This window comes from Notothenia rossii (assembly GCF_949606895.1).
Source record: "Notothenia rossii genome assembly, chromosome: 5".
In the NCBI taxonomy this organism is placed as follows: Eukaryota; Metazoa; Chordata; class Actinopteri; order Perciformes; family Nototheniidae; genus Notothenia; species Notothenia rossii.
The window spans coordinates 20,252,806-20,267,569 of record NC_136903.1 but is presented as its reverse complement, the minus strand read 5'-3'; the positions used below and the strand labels follow the sequence as shown (position 1 = coordinate 20,267,569).

At 40.8% G+C, this 14,764-nt stretch overlaps 4 protein-coding genes across 5 annotated transcripts in view; 1 reads left to right on the top strand and 3 right to left on the bottom strand.

Annotated features, from left to right (window-relative positions):
- The window catches only part of LOC307039680 (uncharacterized protein), a 3,898-nt gene extending 3,534 nt beyond the window's left edge, over positions 1-364 (bottom strand). The window contains exons 1-2 of the mRNA XM_079681994.1: positions 150-364; positions 15-73 (exon numbers count right to left, since the gene is read on the bottom strand). Of these exons, the coding sequence (XP_079538120.1) occupies positions 15-73; positions 150-166 (76 nt within the window). The 5' untranslated portion in view covers positions 167-364. The remainder of the gene's footprint in view (positions 1-14; positions 74-149) is intronic.
- The window catches only part of fbxl13 (F-box and leucine-rich repeat protein 13), a gene marked incomplete at its 5' end in the record, with an annotated part of 16,259 nt that extends 4,064 nt beyond the window's left edge, over positions 1-12,195 (top strand). Inside the window, 18 exon segments of the mRNA XM_079680441.1 lie at positions 929-1,083; positions 1,430-1,539; positions 1,633-1,731; positions 2,434-2,529; positions 2,632-2,767; positions 6,228-6,280; positions 6,608-6,708; positions 7,346-7,475; positions 7,927-8,025; positions 8,194-8,314; positions 8,416-8,578; positions 8,672-8,791; positions 8,885-9,008; positions 9,098-9,178; positions 9,496-9,630; positions 9,720-9,883; positions 9,962-10,080; positions 12,057-12,195. Coding sequence (XP_079536567.1) covers positions 929-1,083; positions 1,430-1,539; positions 1,633-1,731; positions 2,434-2,529; positions 2,632-2,767; positions 6,228-6,280; positions 6,608-6,708; positions 7,346-7,475; positions 7,927-8,025; positions 8,194-8,314; positions 8,416-8,578; positions 8,672-8,791; positions 8,885-9,008; positions 9,098-9,178; positions 9,496-9,630; positions 9,720-9,883; positions 9,962-10,067 — 1,993 coding nt within the window.
- On the bottom strand, positions 2,931-7,890 carry LOC307039681 (leucine-rich repeat-containing protein 17-like). 2 transcript variants are annotated; one of them, XM_079681995.1, is made up of 7 exons: positions 7,416-7,890; positions 5,741-5,900; positions 5,170-5,643; positions 4,860-5,077; positions 4,001-4,156; positions 3,388-3,529; positions 2,931-3,310 (listed from the first exon to the last, which is right to left on the bottom strand). In XM_079681995.1, the coding sequence occupies exons 2-7, from the start codon at positions 5,863-5,865 to the stop codon at positions 3,028-3,030; spliced, it is 1,398 nt and encodes a 465-aa protein (XP_079538121.1). In that variant the 5' UTR covers positions 5,866-5,900; positions 7,416-7,890; the 3' UTR covers positions 2,931-3,027. The 2 variants fall into 2 exon arrangements, with proteins under 2 accessions (XP_079538121.1, XP_079538122.1); XM_079681996.1 differs by having other exon boundaries at positions 7,515-7,890.
- fam185a (family with sequence similarity 185 member A) lies at positions 11,586-14,764 on the bottom strand. Its single transcript, XM_079681997.1, has 8 exons — positions 14,134-14,764; positions 13,930-14,039; positions 13,474-13,566; positions 13,194-13,332; positions 12,433-12,474; positions 12,246-12,341; positions 12,008-12,142; positions 11,586-11,878 (listed from the first exon to the last, which is right to left on the bottom strand). The coding sequence occupies exons 1-8, from the start codon at positions 14,567-14,569 to the stop codon at positions 11,766-11,768; spliced, it is 1,164 nt and encodes a 387-aa protein (XP_079538123.1). The 5' UTR covers positions 14,570-14,764; the 3' UTR covers positions 11,586-11,765.

The window sequence follows — 14,764 nt, the reverse complement described above, 5'->3', positions numbered from 1 at the left end:
TACAGAAATCTTACCTTTTTGAGTAGTGAAGCCAATGCAGCCCCATAACAACAGAGAGCAAAGCCAAGACACCCTGAATAACAATAACGTTTTTTAAAAAGAGTAACACAGGCCAATTTTTGCCAAATATAGACTTGTGTTTTATTTACCCAAATGGAAGAGCCATGGTAGCAAATTCAACTCCAGCGGTCACTCTCAGCAGACACAACAGCAGACGGTTGATTAAAACTACCAGCCCAGAAAACAATCAACAATACTCCCTTTTTTTTCTCCTCAAGGTTTGAGAGCCATGAACCATAAGAAAAGTGCAGGTGAGGATACTAAAACCTTTCTGAGTCTGCTACTCTGATGCAATTAGGTGATTGAAGACAGCTGGTGCTGTGTTAAAATCAACCTAACTAGACCAGCACAGGTGGAGCATTTATTCAGAGAGCTGAGTGGTGATGGCTGAAATATCACTCAGCTATCCAGAAATAGCTCTAAAACATCAGTTGCCTTCCTCTAAATGTCCTTTGTGAATCCATAATTCTTTAGTATATATATTTATAAATGGTATGACTTATAGGACGACATCTCAAAAAAGACTCAGATATCACTCTATAAAGAAATTTGACCCATGCAAATTAAAGTCTTTTCTGGATCATTGCTAACACAGTTCATGAGGATATTATATTTCACAGTTTGCCTTTCACCTGTCTATTGTCAGTGCATACTTCTACAACATTGACCTTTTATCCAATCAATAACTCTGCCCTGTCTAAATGTCCCAACCAGCTTCAGTTGATATCATCATTAGAAAACACTAATACACCAGTATTATTTCATTGTTACTGACCCCTGTGCCGTTGGGTTAATACAGGTTTCTGTCAGTCTGCCTGCTTACCTTTCCACTGAATTAATGATGAGCTGTGTTTGATGTTTGGGACAGGAAGTGGAAGAGGCTCGCTGCCCAGAGTAAGAGAGATATTGCAGAGCTGGCTTTGAAGATGGACCTGGAAAAGAAGCGTCATGAAAGAAACTGCCAGCTGGTTGCACTTGCTAAATGGTTAAACTGGGTAAAATTGCGCAAGAAGACACAGGCCGGTAAGTGCTTACTCAAATTTTCTGTACTCCTGATGAGTTTTGGCTGTTTTTGGAAGCTAACTTGAATACAATGCCAGAACATACATACACTGTGGTTAAGGAATCTGTCCAAACTGAATGTCCTGACACATTTCTTCCCAACTACACTCACTCCTCTGACTAATTTTGTCCCTTTCACATTTCACTCTTGAGACTTGGCCACTTTTTTCTGAGCTTTATTTATCTTAGGATTCAGTAGAATTCAACTTTGTGATCAATGATTATAATATTTTTGCCATGATTTAGCCCACATGTTATCCTCTGCCAAGTGTTCTGTGCGAAACTGATGAACATCTTTTCTAATTAGTTGCCTCGGAAAAACTTGAGAGTCTTGTCAACGCTGGTCGTCTTAAGCGCATCATAGCTGCATGGCGTAATGTTTTAAAGGACTCAAAGAGGACAAAAGAGTACTATAAGGTAAACGTTTATTTATAATTGTATTTATTTTTGAAATATACAAATTCTCATTCTTATCATTTCTTATTCTAATGGTTTGTTTGGATCTTGCAGAGGTTGCAAATGGGATTTATAGAAATTGGCAACAAAGACAACCAGACCGGGGAAGGATCTGACATACTCTCCATGCTCCCTAGCAACCTCTCACTGAAGGTAGTTCCTCTTAAACTACATTAAGGTGCCACACAGAGAAATTATAGCTGTGGAATTAAATGTGAAGCAGCTCAGTGATGAGATCATACGGGTTACATAAGACTTTAAGTAAACTTCTCTGTCAACATTCCTCCAGTCTCTTAGAGGCCATGTTGTATAATATCAACTAAGATCATTGGGATCAAGTATACCTATTACCAGAGAAAGAGTTTTGTTTCTTGAACAACTCTTATCTCTGTTATGCTCTTTGCTATTTCAATTTTTGTTTGTATTATATTATTACAGAAGTATTTTAATACCAGTGTTTTTTTTTTATATGTTAACAGCTGTAAACATATTTTGACTCTCCTTGCACTGACAGACATATTCCCTGTTGTTTTTGGATTCACATTTGCTGGCAAAGGCAGGGCAGATTTGGCTTTGTTTGCCCTGGTGTTTCTGTCCAAAACCTCCTGATGAATGGTGCTTCAACATGACTATGTTTGGAGAAAGAAAGAGGCTGCTTGTACACTTACATCACACTGGTTCTCTGAGTGGCAGAGGAAAATCTTGTCTTTCTCATTTAGGTGCACTGTCCTCTTGACATTGCACAAACATTTCCAACATGACAACTGGTCTCTAAGATATTGGTACAAATAACAGAGAATCTACACGTGTACACCTTTCCAAACGATCAAACGTCATGTGATTTATTTTCTGCAGATCTTTCGATATTTAGAGTTGCGAGACTGGCTAAATTGTGCTGAGGTGTGTTCCACATGGAAAGCTTTCATCCAGTCAGGCACATTGTGGAGTCAGGTATGTACTAGGAGGATGCATCTTTAATCAATTTCCTAGTAAAGTTTGAAGTTATACTTAAAACAGGAGTATAAATGTTCCTTAATGTTGTATCCCTATTAGATCAACTTCTCTGTGGAGAAGGACTGGATAACAGAGGGTAAGATGAAGCAGATTCTGCAGAACTACCGTCCATTTGTGATCCATCTCAACCTGCGTGGCTGCACAACTCTAAAGGGGCCAAGCCTGAAATGCATCAGTGAGTATTGCACATTCAATTGCTAGATTTTCATTTTGTGTTTCATCTGCAATACCCATATTCCATCATACAGATCATGTCCTTTTGATAATAATTATGAGTAGAACAACCAATACGTTAATAACATGTTTATACTTTGATTAAAAGGACAGTAGGATCTCCATCTGATACAGACAGTTTAATAATAATGAAAGAAAGCGAAAGAAGGGAAACTAAATAGCATTTGCAAAAGGTAAATTGTTGGTCATATTTCACTGGATTCAGGACAGCCTGATGATTTGGTATTTCTGTGGTGTTCTCAAGTGGCTGGGCTCCAGCTCCTCCTCCAGCTCTCCCTGCACTTCCATTGCTGTGTTCCAGAGTTCAGGGTCTGTTTGGTCTGGATCTGTTCTGCTGTGCTGTCTGTCCTTTGGACACGCTCTGTTGTATGAACGCACATACTCTGCCACACTCTCCCCTGTATGTTCAAGAGGGGAGCGACACAGCATCCCGGAGTACCTGACCCCTGGGTGAAGGCGCAGCCAGTACATCATGTAGTGGATGCTGAAAAAAAATCCAGTCATTTAATATTTGCATTTGTCTGAAGTAACTAAAGGAAGCATTTGCACTGAAGAACCCACCTGTAGTCACACACCCAGGGGTTTCCTCCCAGTTTTAGCTGTAACAGGAAGTAAAGGTCTTCAAGAACCCCGTACTGGACAGAATGCAGGCTGTTGTCGGACAGGTCCAGCTCACGAAGGTGCAGCAGCCCAGAGAGGGAACCTGGGAGAGAGAAAAGAGAGATTGATTACTTCTCTCTTCTCTTTGTATAGTTATATTTAGACAGACCTGTTGTTGCTGTTTATTGTTTACAGAGAAAAGCCAGTAGTGAAATCAAACTCTGGTAAGGAATGCATTGGTTGGTGTTCAGTTTGTGTCTGAATCACTTAAGCAGAGTGTCCACATTATGTGCATAACCCTCTCAGCTTTCCCGACTATAAATAAAGTCTGTAAATAACTAACTGTATACACAAAGATGGCATAGTTCCCAGTGTATTAAAAGAAACAGGAGTCAGCAGCAGTTGTTTAACATGCTCTCAAACTTTGGCCTACCATATGATATCCATCAGCCAAATAAAAATAAATTGGGGTAGGTTTTCATTCTGGATGTTACAGGAAATATGAAGCACATACTGTAATATGTACTGGTTATGATGAATAGGTCCCAGTATGATGTAATCATAGCTCACATACCTGTGTCAATGTGCTCCATATTGTTATGACTTATGTTGAGGCTTCTTAGGCTCCTGGCTCCTTGGAAATCTCTGGCTTTGAGATGACGGATTGAATTATGGGACATATCTATATGAACAACATCTTCTGGGATACCTGTAGGCACCTCAGTTAGACCTAAAAACAAAACAGATGGTGTTACTGAGGGAAGGATTGCTCCAATATATTTCATTATTTTACCTCTTGAAACAAAATATAACATTGCTTCATTCATAGTATTCACAGTATCTTTTTTTATTGATTACAATGAGGGATTTTTCACCTTTACCATTCAAATGTGCCAAACCTTAGATTGCACAAAGAAATCATCTTGAGTTTGCACTCTTAGTAAAGCAAGTGAATAATTGTGCGTAGAGACAGACTTATGCTCTGCCCTGATCATTAATCTAAATCCAGGCTTTCTGCCAATACAAGGCAGATAGTTGTAACACTTATTATTCTTAGGTTCATTTTAAATGCTTTAGCAGGTTATGCAATGGACTTATTCTGATGTCTTTGTTTAGGTAATTATTTTCAAGTTGCTCATAATGTGACATGTGAATCTAAAGTAAAATCAGTCACAGGTTAAGGACCCAAGCAACTTAATGTTGAATAGAAAACAGCTGCTAAACCAGATGTGTCTCCTCCTGCTCTTCTCTTTTGAGAAGTGGACGTTTTGTCATTCTACTCATGCAGCAATAATAACTCATGAACATACGAGCTCCATGACATGATGCCTTAGAGGTATTTTTCCCTGTTGCATCAGAAACATATGTGCTGAGGCTCAGGGTAAGGTTCAGTTTATGAGACATGTAAAGGGAAAAACTGTTTGTGAACTTGCCTCGCTTGCTGCAGTCCATCCGTACTTGGGGGAATAGGTAGGTGTGGCAAGATGTGGTGGCGTCCGGTTTAGTGCGAATTGGAATAGGTTGTACGGGGTTTGTGGGATATAGTTGGTCGCCCTGTGGTTTGCCTGTTGGGTCTGTCTTCTCCTTACAGAGAAACTCTGGGTCAATCTGCCTCAACTTCATGCCTTTCAGCCTGGAGGGCTCTGCACACCTAGAAGAGATCATGATGAAATCTGTGTTATTATTAGAATCAGTAATGACTTGTTAATCTGTGAAAAAAAAAGATATATTGGTGGAAATTACCTGGCATGATTTCCTAGATTACGGTTGCTTGGGACCTGAAGGGTGCGGATGAGACTTTCCATTGGGCAGACACAGTTCCAGGGATTGTCATGTAGACGTAGATAGCGTAGGTTCGGCATGGAGATGAGGGCCTCTTCGCTCAGTGTCCCCAGGCGGTTGTGCTGCAGCAGCAGGGTTGTAAGGCGTGTCAGACCCTGGAAGGCCCCTTCAGCCACCAAAGAGATGTGATTCTGCTGCAGGTCCAGACTGGTTAGGCCCTCAAATCCCAAGAAAGCTCCGTCACGAAGGATTTTGATCCGGTTGCGTGCGAGAAGGAGGTGGTTTGGTTGTTTGGACCACTGTGAGGCGGGGATGGAGCTGAGGCCTTGGTCCTGGCAGTCTACAAAGAAGTCTCCAGATTCTGTCAACTCTGAGCACTGAGGTGCAGAAATCCTGGAGGGGCCCGATCTGCTGTGACGCCCAACACCTCTCACCCTGACAAAGTGAATTCATGGCTTGGTTCACATGCTCATTAGAGGAGGGGGATATTTGCATTGAATAAATTAGGACCAACACATGAGTGGATCCATACCTGTTCCGTGTGAGTTTGTGCCTTGCTCCTTTGAGGCCTCTGCCCTTCCCCGGTCTTTTCATCTCGGCGTACTGGAGCAGGAGGAGGAAAAGGGAGGCAAACAGGAGAGCGGAGGTCACACGCATGCTCTCTGCAGGGATTGTCTTTTTGGAAAGAAGAGCTGCAGACAAGTAGGATTTATGGGTAAAAGTTTGATGAAAGCGAACTTGGAAACAGAAGCAAATGGTCAAAGTGGACAAGGTCATTGTTTATGGGTAACAGCTGCTGCTTTCTGAGGAAGAAGTGAGCGGCTGCACATTATGTAAGAGATGGGAGCCGTCCAGGAATGTATACACAGCTCGTAAGAAGGCAGAGTACCATAAGACTTCATGTTCTCTACATACTGTCTTAAATTAACCATTTCTATCACAACTTCAATTTAATCATTATAGCAGACTACAACATAGTAGTTTGAACAGACATTTCTCTGCTTTGTTTTTTTTCATAGGTGAATGCAGAAATGTCCAAGACCTCAATTTGTCAGAGTGTTTTAATGTTACCGTAAGTAAAACAGGTACACGAGAATGTATAGATCATCATTTTCTAATAAAATATTGAACTTTATTCAAGATTACTACATTGTATAAAGTGATTAATATTGATTAAGACTCTTATTTGTTAAGTCAAGTAGAATATTGATTGAAAAATGTTGACTGTTTATTTCATTCTAATTATTGACATAAAATGGATTTAATGAAAGCCACATTTTTGGTAATGCTTTGTTGATTGTGACATTGCACTGTGCCATGGACTTACATCCAAGTATCAAGATAAGTATCAGATACATTTATGAGAGAACTTGAGGTAACATTTAAATCTCTTTCACAGGATGTGATGGTTCAGAGAATTGTCGAGGGCTGTCCCTGTCTGCTCTACTTGAACCTTTCTTGCACATTAATAACAAACAAAACTCTAAGAGAACTGTCAAGGTAAACCTCCAGTAATTGGGAAAAAAATGTTAAGATTTGTGCATGAAACAGTGGTACAGCTCACTTGCATATCAAAAGTAAACTCTCCCATTATGATCCTCCTTTCTGGCCTCCTGCCCTTTGGTTCCCAGAATTATCTCCATTTTTGTTTGTCCAATGTGCTGCAGGCTTGTATTTCATTTCTAAGAGCAGCTTGGCCAACTTAATGATTAAGATAACAGATGAAGCAATCATAACAAAACGTTTAGACTATGTAATTACATTGACGATAGATTGAAAGGTTCAACCTACTTTAGTCCTTAGCTCTTTCCCTTATGGGTAGTAACACAAGATGAACATCTTGTGTTCATCTTGTGTTCATCACAACATGATTTGAAAATATTGTATTAAAAAAAGACAATATTTAAAGATATATTATTTTAATTAAAAATGTGATAACACTTGAAAGTAAGTTTTAAACATTTTGTTTAAAAAAAACATTACAAAAAACAACTACTATCTACAAAAGCATAAAGGGACCAGTCAACCAAAAATCTAAAATACAAATGTTCTTTCTCTTAGCTCATGTCCATAATGCATGCTACCTTTTTGATCAATATTTTAAATATAAACTGATCTAACCATTGATCTTAAACAGGAACGGTCTAAACCTTCAATACCTGAGCCTGGCCTACTGCTACAGATTCACAGATGAAGGGTTTCTGTACCTGGCCACAGAGAAGGGCTGCCACAATCTCATCCACCTCAACCTGTCCGGCTGCACTCAGGTCAGTCGGTATCCTCCTTGGTTTGGTATTTAGTCTCACCTTTCAGTTCAAAGTAGACAGGGTGTAGAGGAGGTTCAGTCCACCTCTTAATAAATCCAGTCACTCTCTGTCTCCACGTGTCTCTGCTTGTTTCTGGCTGTTCTCTGGTGACTGTTTGCACTCAGAGCAAATGAACACAGATCCGGAGGAGAGGGAGAGTGGAAGGCAGATGTGGCCAAGAGGAGGGTTGGATTTAATCAACTTTGGCCCACCCACTCACCATGTGCACTCACATAACACACACACACACACGGCAACATAAGACACACTTATCCTCTGGGAGTGTGCTTTAGTTTGGTTCCAGATGTTTTACTTTCTGGGGCCCCCAAAATGTGAGCAGCCATAAAAACTGTGTCCAGAAGAATGATTCAGATTCCAATGTATACACATATTTTCCTCTCTATCCTCACAGATGACTGTAAATGGGTTCAGATACATTTCTGCCGGATGCCCTTCACTCAAAGAGATTGTTGTCAATGACATGCCCACTCTGTCAGATAGCTGTGTATTGGTACGTTTTTTTAACGACATCCCATCTCTTGAGTGTTCAACGAAGACAAAAAATAAGTAATAAATCACAAAAGAATTGGCCTTGTCAAATCAATACATATTTTTTGTGTACACACCATAACCCCTGACAGCAGAAGCAGAAGATTTCAGTTTAACTCTTTCCAAACAGGCTCTCACTTCGAGATGTCACTGTCTATCGGCCATTTCGCTGCTGGATGCTCCTCATCTCTCCGACATTGCGTTAGAAGCCATCGCTGCAGTCGCTAAGCTAAGGACTTTCAGGACAGAGGGTGAGATCTTATTGCGTTGTGTAACATTCATTTTAAAAAACTCATGAAAGGGAATTCTCTTCTTGTTATTCTGTCTGTTTTTCAACCTCTGTGCTCTTTAGGTAACAACCAACTAACAGACAACAGCTGGAAGGCTTTGTGCAGCAGCTCTCAAGGTCTCCACAGACTCCACGCTGCAGAATGCTCCAGAATGACTGACGCCAGCCTGAAATCTGTGGCCAGCCTCAAGAACCTGCACCACCTGGACATCTCACTTTGTAACAAGTGGGTCTGGTTGTGTCTTCTGTAGTTTTAGATGATGAGCTTTCTTATGAAGTTGCATGATGTTACTGTATGGTTTTACTGCTTGTATTACAGGGTGAGTGATACTGGGATACAGTATCTGACAGAAGGCTCTTCATCCACCAAACTGAGAGAGCTGAATGTCAGTTACTGCTGTCACATCACTGACATATCTGTCATGATGATTGCACAAAGGTATACAGTATGACTTCACACACTCACAGATCTCATTGTGTTTTGTTAAAATATTGTCACGCAGTAGCATTTGTTGTGTCTTGTGTGCACAAGGTTGTGTGAACTGTACCATCTCAACTTGAGTTATTGTAAGAGTCTGACTGATATGAGTCTGGAGTGGCTGAGTGGAAGCTCTGTCTGCTCTCTTGATATCAGCGGTTGCAACATCCAGGATCAGGTATTGTTATTTACTCTCTCAAATTCCTGGAGAAAAAAAAGATAACTAACCCTGTTGGTTAGTCTGTTACTTTGTTTTTGTATTTTCAGGGCCTGGCAGCTCTTGAAGGAATTCGCTTGAAGAAGTTAAATGTTTCCCATTGCGTCTATATCACCGATATTGGCATGGAGGTACACATTTAGCCAGGATTTCAACACGTGGCCAGATTTGGCATTTTTATAGAACAGTTAACAACTTATTATGGGCTTAAGTTTACGTCCTGTGTATAATATCAACAAATGAAAGGGAAATAAATGTGTGCCGCTGTTTCCCGGAAAAATATGTCCTGAAAACTTGAATCATTTTCACAGTTGTTGTTTCACTTACTGACCAGTAACATATGTGAACAGAGGAAGGCATGTATGTCTCTCGTAAACATTGGTCCTCTGCACTCTTCATATTTCATCTTACATTTGACTCTCGTCTGCTTTGATCCTCACGAGGGCAGAAGCTGTGCAAGAACGTGAGAGATCTAGAACATGTTGATGTGTCTCACTGTGTAGCTCTGTCAGACCCGGCCATCAGAGCCATTTCATTTTACTGCAGAAGTCTAGTCACGCTGCGGATGTCGGGGTGCGCGAAGGTAAACCCCCTCACAAACACACTTCTCTAAAGCCTTTTTTGTTAATTTCATATAATAAAATGTTTCTATTTTCTCCTGTCTTGCCTCAGATGACAGATTTGGCAGTGCAGTATCTGACAAGTGGATCTCAGTACCTGCGAGAACTTGATGTGAGTGGCTGCGTTTATCTCACGGATCGCAGTCTCCGACACATAGAGAGGATCTGTCCTCCACTCTGCTCCATCACTATGGCCTGCTGCAGCAGCATCTCAAAGTAAGACACAGTTTCAAAAAAACACTGCCGATAGTTCTGCACGAGAGTCTATAATGAACATAGCCTCTGTTCCTCTAGGGTGGCCGCCCTAAAGCTTCAGCCACGTGTAAAGCACTGGGAGCACAGCAATGATGACCCTCCATGGTTTGGATACAACAATCACAAGGCCTATCAAGACAGATGACACCTAGGAACAGGTGGAACAGCACTCAGTGATGACACGAGCAGCAAGTACAGAGAGATAAACAGATCTAATTGAAGAATTAGAGCCCACAGCAATCACAGCCACCATCCTTTTTGGGACATTATTTAAAACCTATTAAGAGCATCTAAACTAAGTATTTTATGAAACCCATAAGATAATCCACTGTAAGGTTCTTTCTTGGCCAATTAACCTTATACCGAGTTTCATGAAAATTGGACCAGCACCAAACCAAAAACATAACCTCGCTGGCAGAGGTAAAATTACAAATATACTGGTCAAAAATCTATTAAAACATTCCTGTCTGGATTGACAGATGCAGTTTCAATGCTGCATCGACACTTTGTATTTCGTCAGATGTTGACAGGAGAAAGTCCTGTGCTCTCAGAGTTTGATGCACTAGAACCCTTCTTGCTACAGTTTTGGATCCTTTAGTATTCCAGTTCCCTGTAATTATATTGTTTTTACCTGTGGTATATTTTTCGTTTATACAAAAATCCTAACTGTGTATCACTCCACATTCTAAAAGAAGTTGGTGGATGTTGTTCAAAGCTTAAAGCAAAAATATTTTAGTTTTGGTTCAGATATATTTCTTAGATGGTCTCACTCAGTGAGAAACTGGCTTTGTTTTAAAATTATGAAATCAAGATTGAGAACAAATTAGTTTTAAAATTACATGTATACAATTTATGCTGAACATAAACTATCATTAGAGGATTTAGTAACGGCCCGTCCACACTACAGCTTCAAAAAAAGCTTGCCGGTGGGCGTGTCTGAAGCTCGACCAACAGCCAATCACATGAATCTCCCGCCCCTGACACACAAGCAGCGGTTTAATTGGCTAGAGCTTGGACTGGCATATGATTTGATTGGCTGACTCTTCCACCGAAAGCTTCAAAAGCTGCAAAAGTTGAACATTGCTCAACTTTTGCAGCCTGAAACGCCAGGAAAGCTCCGCTCTGCTACCCACAATTCAGTTCGGCTAAAAGCGAGGCAACGTGACGTCACCCCATTCAAAGTGAATGGGCAGACGCGTTGGAAACCGTTTTTGAAGCTGTCGAAGCTGTAGTGTGGACGGGCCGTAAGGGGGACAGCAACAACACAAACCACGGTGTGGATGCAAAAGTTGGCTGGGCATCATGTCTAGTTATTTAAGAAATGTTGAAAGTCAGATTTGAAAGCTTTTGAAATGTGATATTTTTCAATTTCTACATTATGTGATTAATGTCTGTTGATGCAGTGGAACAAGTGTCTCTCCCTTATATAGAAACATTGTTCATTTATACTTAATAAAATAAAATATGGCACTCTTCATTATACAGTTTGGTTTATTATTGTTTTATATAACACATCCCTTCTATGTTTCAGAAGGTATGTGTGGATTTGCTTGACACTGGACCCTAATTGTTGGTATTATAATCTATACCTACTGCTTCAATAGATGGTCTTAGTTATTACCTTCCATTTATTAAAGCCAGATCAATACCAGATTCAAATTCAACGGGTTGCATTTTTTAATTTGTATCCATGATTTCATTTGAGGTGAAGTGTCTGAACTGAACTCTTTAATGAAAAACAGACTTGCAATGCTTTTGCCACAGTTTCAGATAATGTTTATAATATTTACATACCATACAGAAGACATTTCATAGCTTGCTCAGTAAGGGTAAAGTTCATAACTCAGCTCCCCAGCTTCAGGGATTCGAACCAGCTTTGTGTCTTCAGTCTGACGGAGTTTCTTTCTGCCTGAGCTTTGACCCAATGATCAACTGGGGACACCCCATTGATATAGCCTGAGAGGGAAACAGCAGAAAAATACAAGCATATGAAAAAGAAACAGAACATTCTGTGTTGATTTACTTGTAAAAGGGATTAGTTATCCATCTGTGCCATGGAGAGTGATGTAATGAAAAACAACTGACCTGTAACAGTGGTTTGGCCTTCAGTTGTGTTGTTTTCTACTCCATGCAGAACAACCTCTGGGCTGATATCCACCGACGTTCCACTGAGCTCTAGACCAGCTTCCAGCGAGGAGGGGACACGCACACACACCGCTCCTACACAACAGGAGAATGAGGGATAGCCAAAATAGATATTACTCAACAGGAAGGAAAACTGTGATTCATGTGTTAAATATTGTTCTTTGTACTGTTTGTTTACCTTCCTGAGTGTGAAGCTCGGCACTGCCACCATCTCCCACATACACATCAATGGCTCCGCTGTGAGAGGAAACCCTAAGGAAACTATTCGAACCATCTGCAAAACAAAGCAAGCCTCAGGTTTAACAACCACTGTTAAATGCCATACGTACTTGTTTGCAATCAGAGGGTTGGCTCAGCTTGCTCACCAATTACTGTATCTCCAGACATGTTCTTCACAGTGGCCTTACCTTTTAATGAATTAAAGCACATGGTCAGTTTCAACCTATAATCAGCTGTGAAATTCTTTTCAGCCACCAGTAGATAAATTACAACATTTATCACTTAAGACTGAAACATTTGGCAAAGAAAAGCCTTGGTCACAGAACACACGCATCATAAACATACATCACTCTAGACAACAAGATAATTGTTTCCATGTATATGAAGAGAGGCTCTTCTGTATCAGGGAGTAATTACAATTACAACAAATTACAATGTCGATTAAGCGTTGTATTTTTTGTGACACATCCCAACCATATTGCATTTACTGTAAAAACACTCAGTTTGGATCACAGCCAAGGACTCCTGACATATTGAAGCACTGCTTTAAAAAACAAGTTAACATAATGCAGCTGTTGCTTCAATGACTCATGAACAGTGAAGGTTTAAAAAATATATATAGTAGGACCTACTTATCGAGTGAGTTATATACAGGTGGCAGATCATTAAAATGTGTTTCAATTTAAGTGCAGATTGCAATATCTCAGAAGGTTTACCGGGTGGCCTATTAATCTTAGTGTTGGTGGCTCTCTATGTACATATGTTAAAGTGTTTTTGAACAAGACAATGAACCCCTTAATTGATCAACAATCAATATGTAGTTTTGGAGAAATCTATACATTAAAGTTTTGCTGCAGTACTGATAACCGCACAAAAAAACACAGATGAGGAGTAGATGTTTGCTCACCATGCACATGGCCCAGTTCTACTCTCCCAGAGCAGGAGGAAACAAAGCTGGACTCGGCATAGATGTTTTTGACCTTCAGAGGTCCATGTTCTGTTGAAATATTCATTGTGGTGCCTTGAAGCTTCTTGACATCAACACCCTATAAACACACAACGAATCACTGCACAGTACTGTAGACAGGTGATGAATTATCTGAACATTTTCTCTCAGTTGTAAACAGATGAAGCCTGTATTCAGGCTGCTGCTGCCCTCTAATGACTGCTGAGTGTAGTGTCCTTACACTGTCTCCACATGTGCTGATGTCCACATTTCCATAGATAGTGCCCAGACCTGTAACATGTCCTCCATTGGAATGGACCTCAACCTGATGACTCTGTGATACAACAAACAAAGGAAGTCTGAAACAACTGAAAAATACATACTTTTCTCTAATGTGTTAGCCAATTCTGCATCGGATATGCTTAATTCTGCATAATTGTGCAATATGCGTATAGCTGAATAAGCCCTCAAGACAAGCTCCTAATAGAGGACTAGGACATTTGGTTTTGTGACTTGGTTGTTAATTATACCAAGTTATAATGAAAAATCTCAAGTCAAGTATCTGCAATAAAAACAAGTTAAGATCAAAAGCTCATGAAATTAGCCATTAAGATACAGTAATATGCAAACATGTCATATTCACGTGTTTTTATGTTTTCTGCAATAAACATGTTTATGTTGTAATGCCACCACCTACCTTGACCGAGTGTAGCAAACAGTTGCCACTCTCTGTCTGCACCTTGCAGATATCACATTCCATGTTCTTCACTTGCACGTTGCCTTTGCCTTGAGCCATAATGAAGAGATCTGACAAAAAATGACAACAGACATTATTACACCAACTGCTAAAAACTTCTGTTGACATGTTTGCATTTTAATCAACAGGACAGGAGGCACTTACTACATTTAGTAGGTGCAGTCATATCAATCGACACACTGCCCTTAACCTTCTCCCCTGAGATAAGCAGCTCTTTGCTCTGGTCATCATAGTGGACATGTAGGTCATCCTGGCCGACCTCCTGCTCCGTGTCTGTCCCGTGAACTGTGATGAAGACTCTGTTAGACTCGGGGAAGTCGTGCGGGTCCAGCGGGCGGATGGAGATGCTGCAGGCCAGCTGTGCCCGCACCGTGCTGAAGGGGTCCACCGTCAGAGACCACTGCTTCAGAGGCGGCTTTACCTCCTCGTATGTTGGAGACTTCAAGGGGACAGAGATGGACAAGTACCGTGAAGTGTGCAGAGGGCGGAGCGGGGTCGTGAGTGTCCTGGGACCGGCTGTGAGGGTCCAGCACCGGAGGAGTCCGACACATCCGCCCCGAGCTGCTGAGCTACAAAACATATCTTTCAACTGCCGGAAAACTAGTTGAATGTCCAACTCACACTGCTGCTGTTGTTACAAATTACTTACTAAACATCTGAGGGAAAATAGCTGCCATTAAGTCAACACCATGGTCAACTTGAACTGATAAAACGCTGGCAAGTCTGAGCTCTGAGCACAAGACTAGTACTTCCGGTATGATATTTTTGACTAAAA

Excerpts from the sequence above, each read along its gene's own strand:
- fam185a (XM_079681997.1), bottom strand. The coding sequence starts at position 14,569 with ATGTTTTGTAGCTCAGCAGCTCGGGGCGGATGTGTCGGACTCCTCCGG. Across the intron at positions 12,143-12,245 it reads CGAGCTTCACACTCAGGAAG|GAGCGGTGTGTGTGCGTGTC; the intron begins GTAAACAAACAG and ends CCTGTTGTGTAG. Across the intron at positions 11,879-12,007 it reads AGGCCAAACCACTGTTACAG|GCTATATCAATGGGGTGTCC; the intron begins GTCAGTTGTTTT and ends TTTCCCTCTCAG.
- LOC307039681 (XM_079681995.1), bottom strand. The coding sequence starts at position 5,865 with ATGCGTGTGACCTCCGCTCTCCTGTTTGCCTCCCTTTTCCTCCTCCTG. Across the intron at positions 3,530-4,000 it reads TATGGAGCACATTGACACAG|GTTCCCTCTCTGGGCTGCTG; the intron begins GTATGTGAGCTA and ends TCTCTCTCCCAG. Across the intron at positions 3,311-3,387 it reads CCCTGGGTGTGTGACTACAG|CATCCACTACATGATGTACT; the intron begins GTGGGTTCTTCA and ends ATTTTTTTTCAG.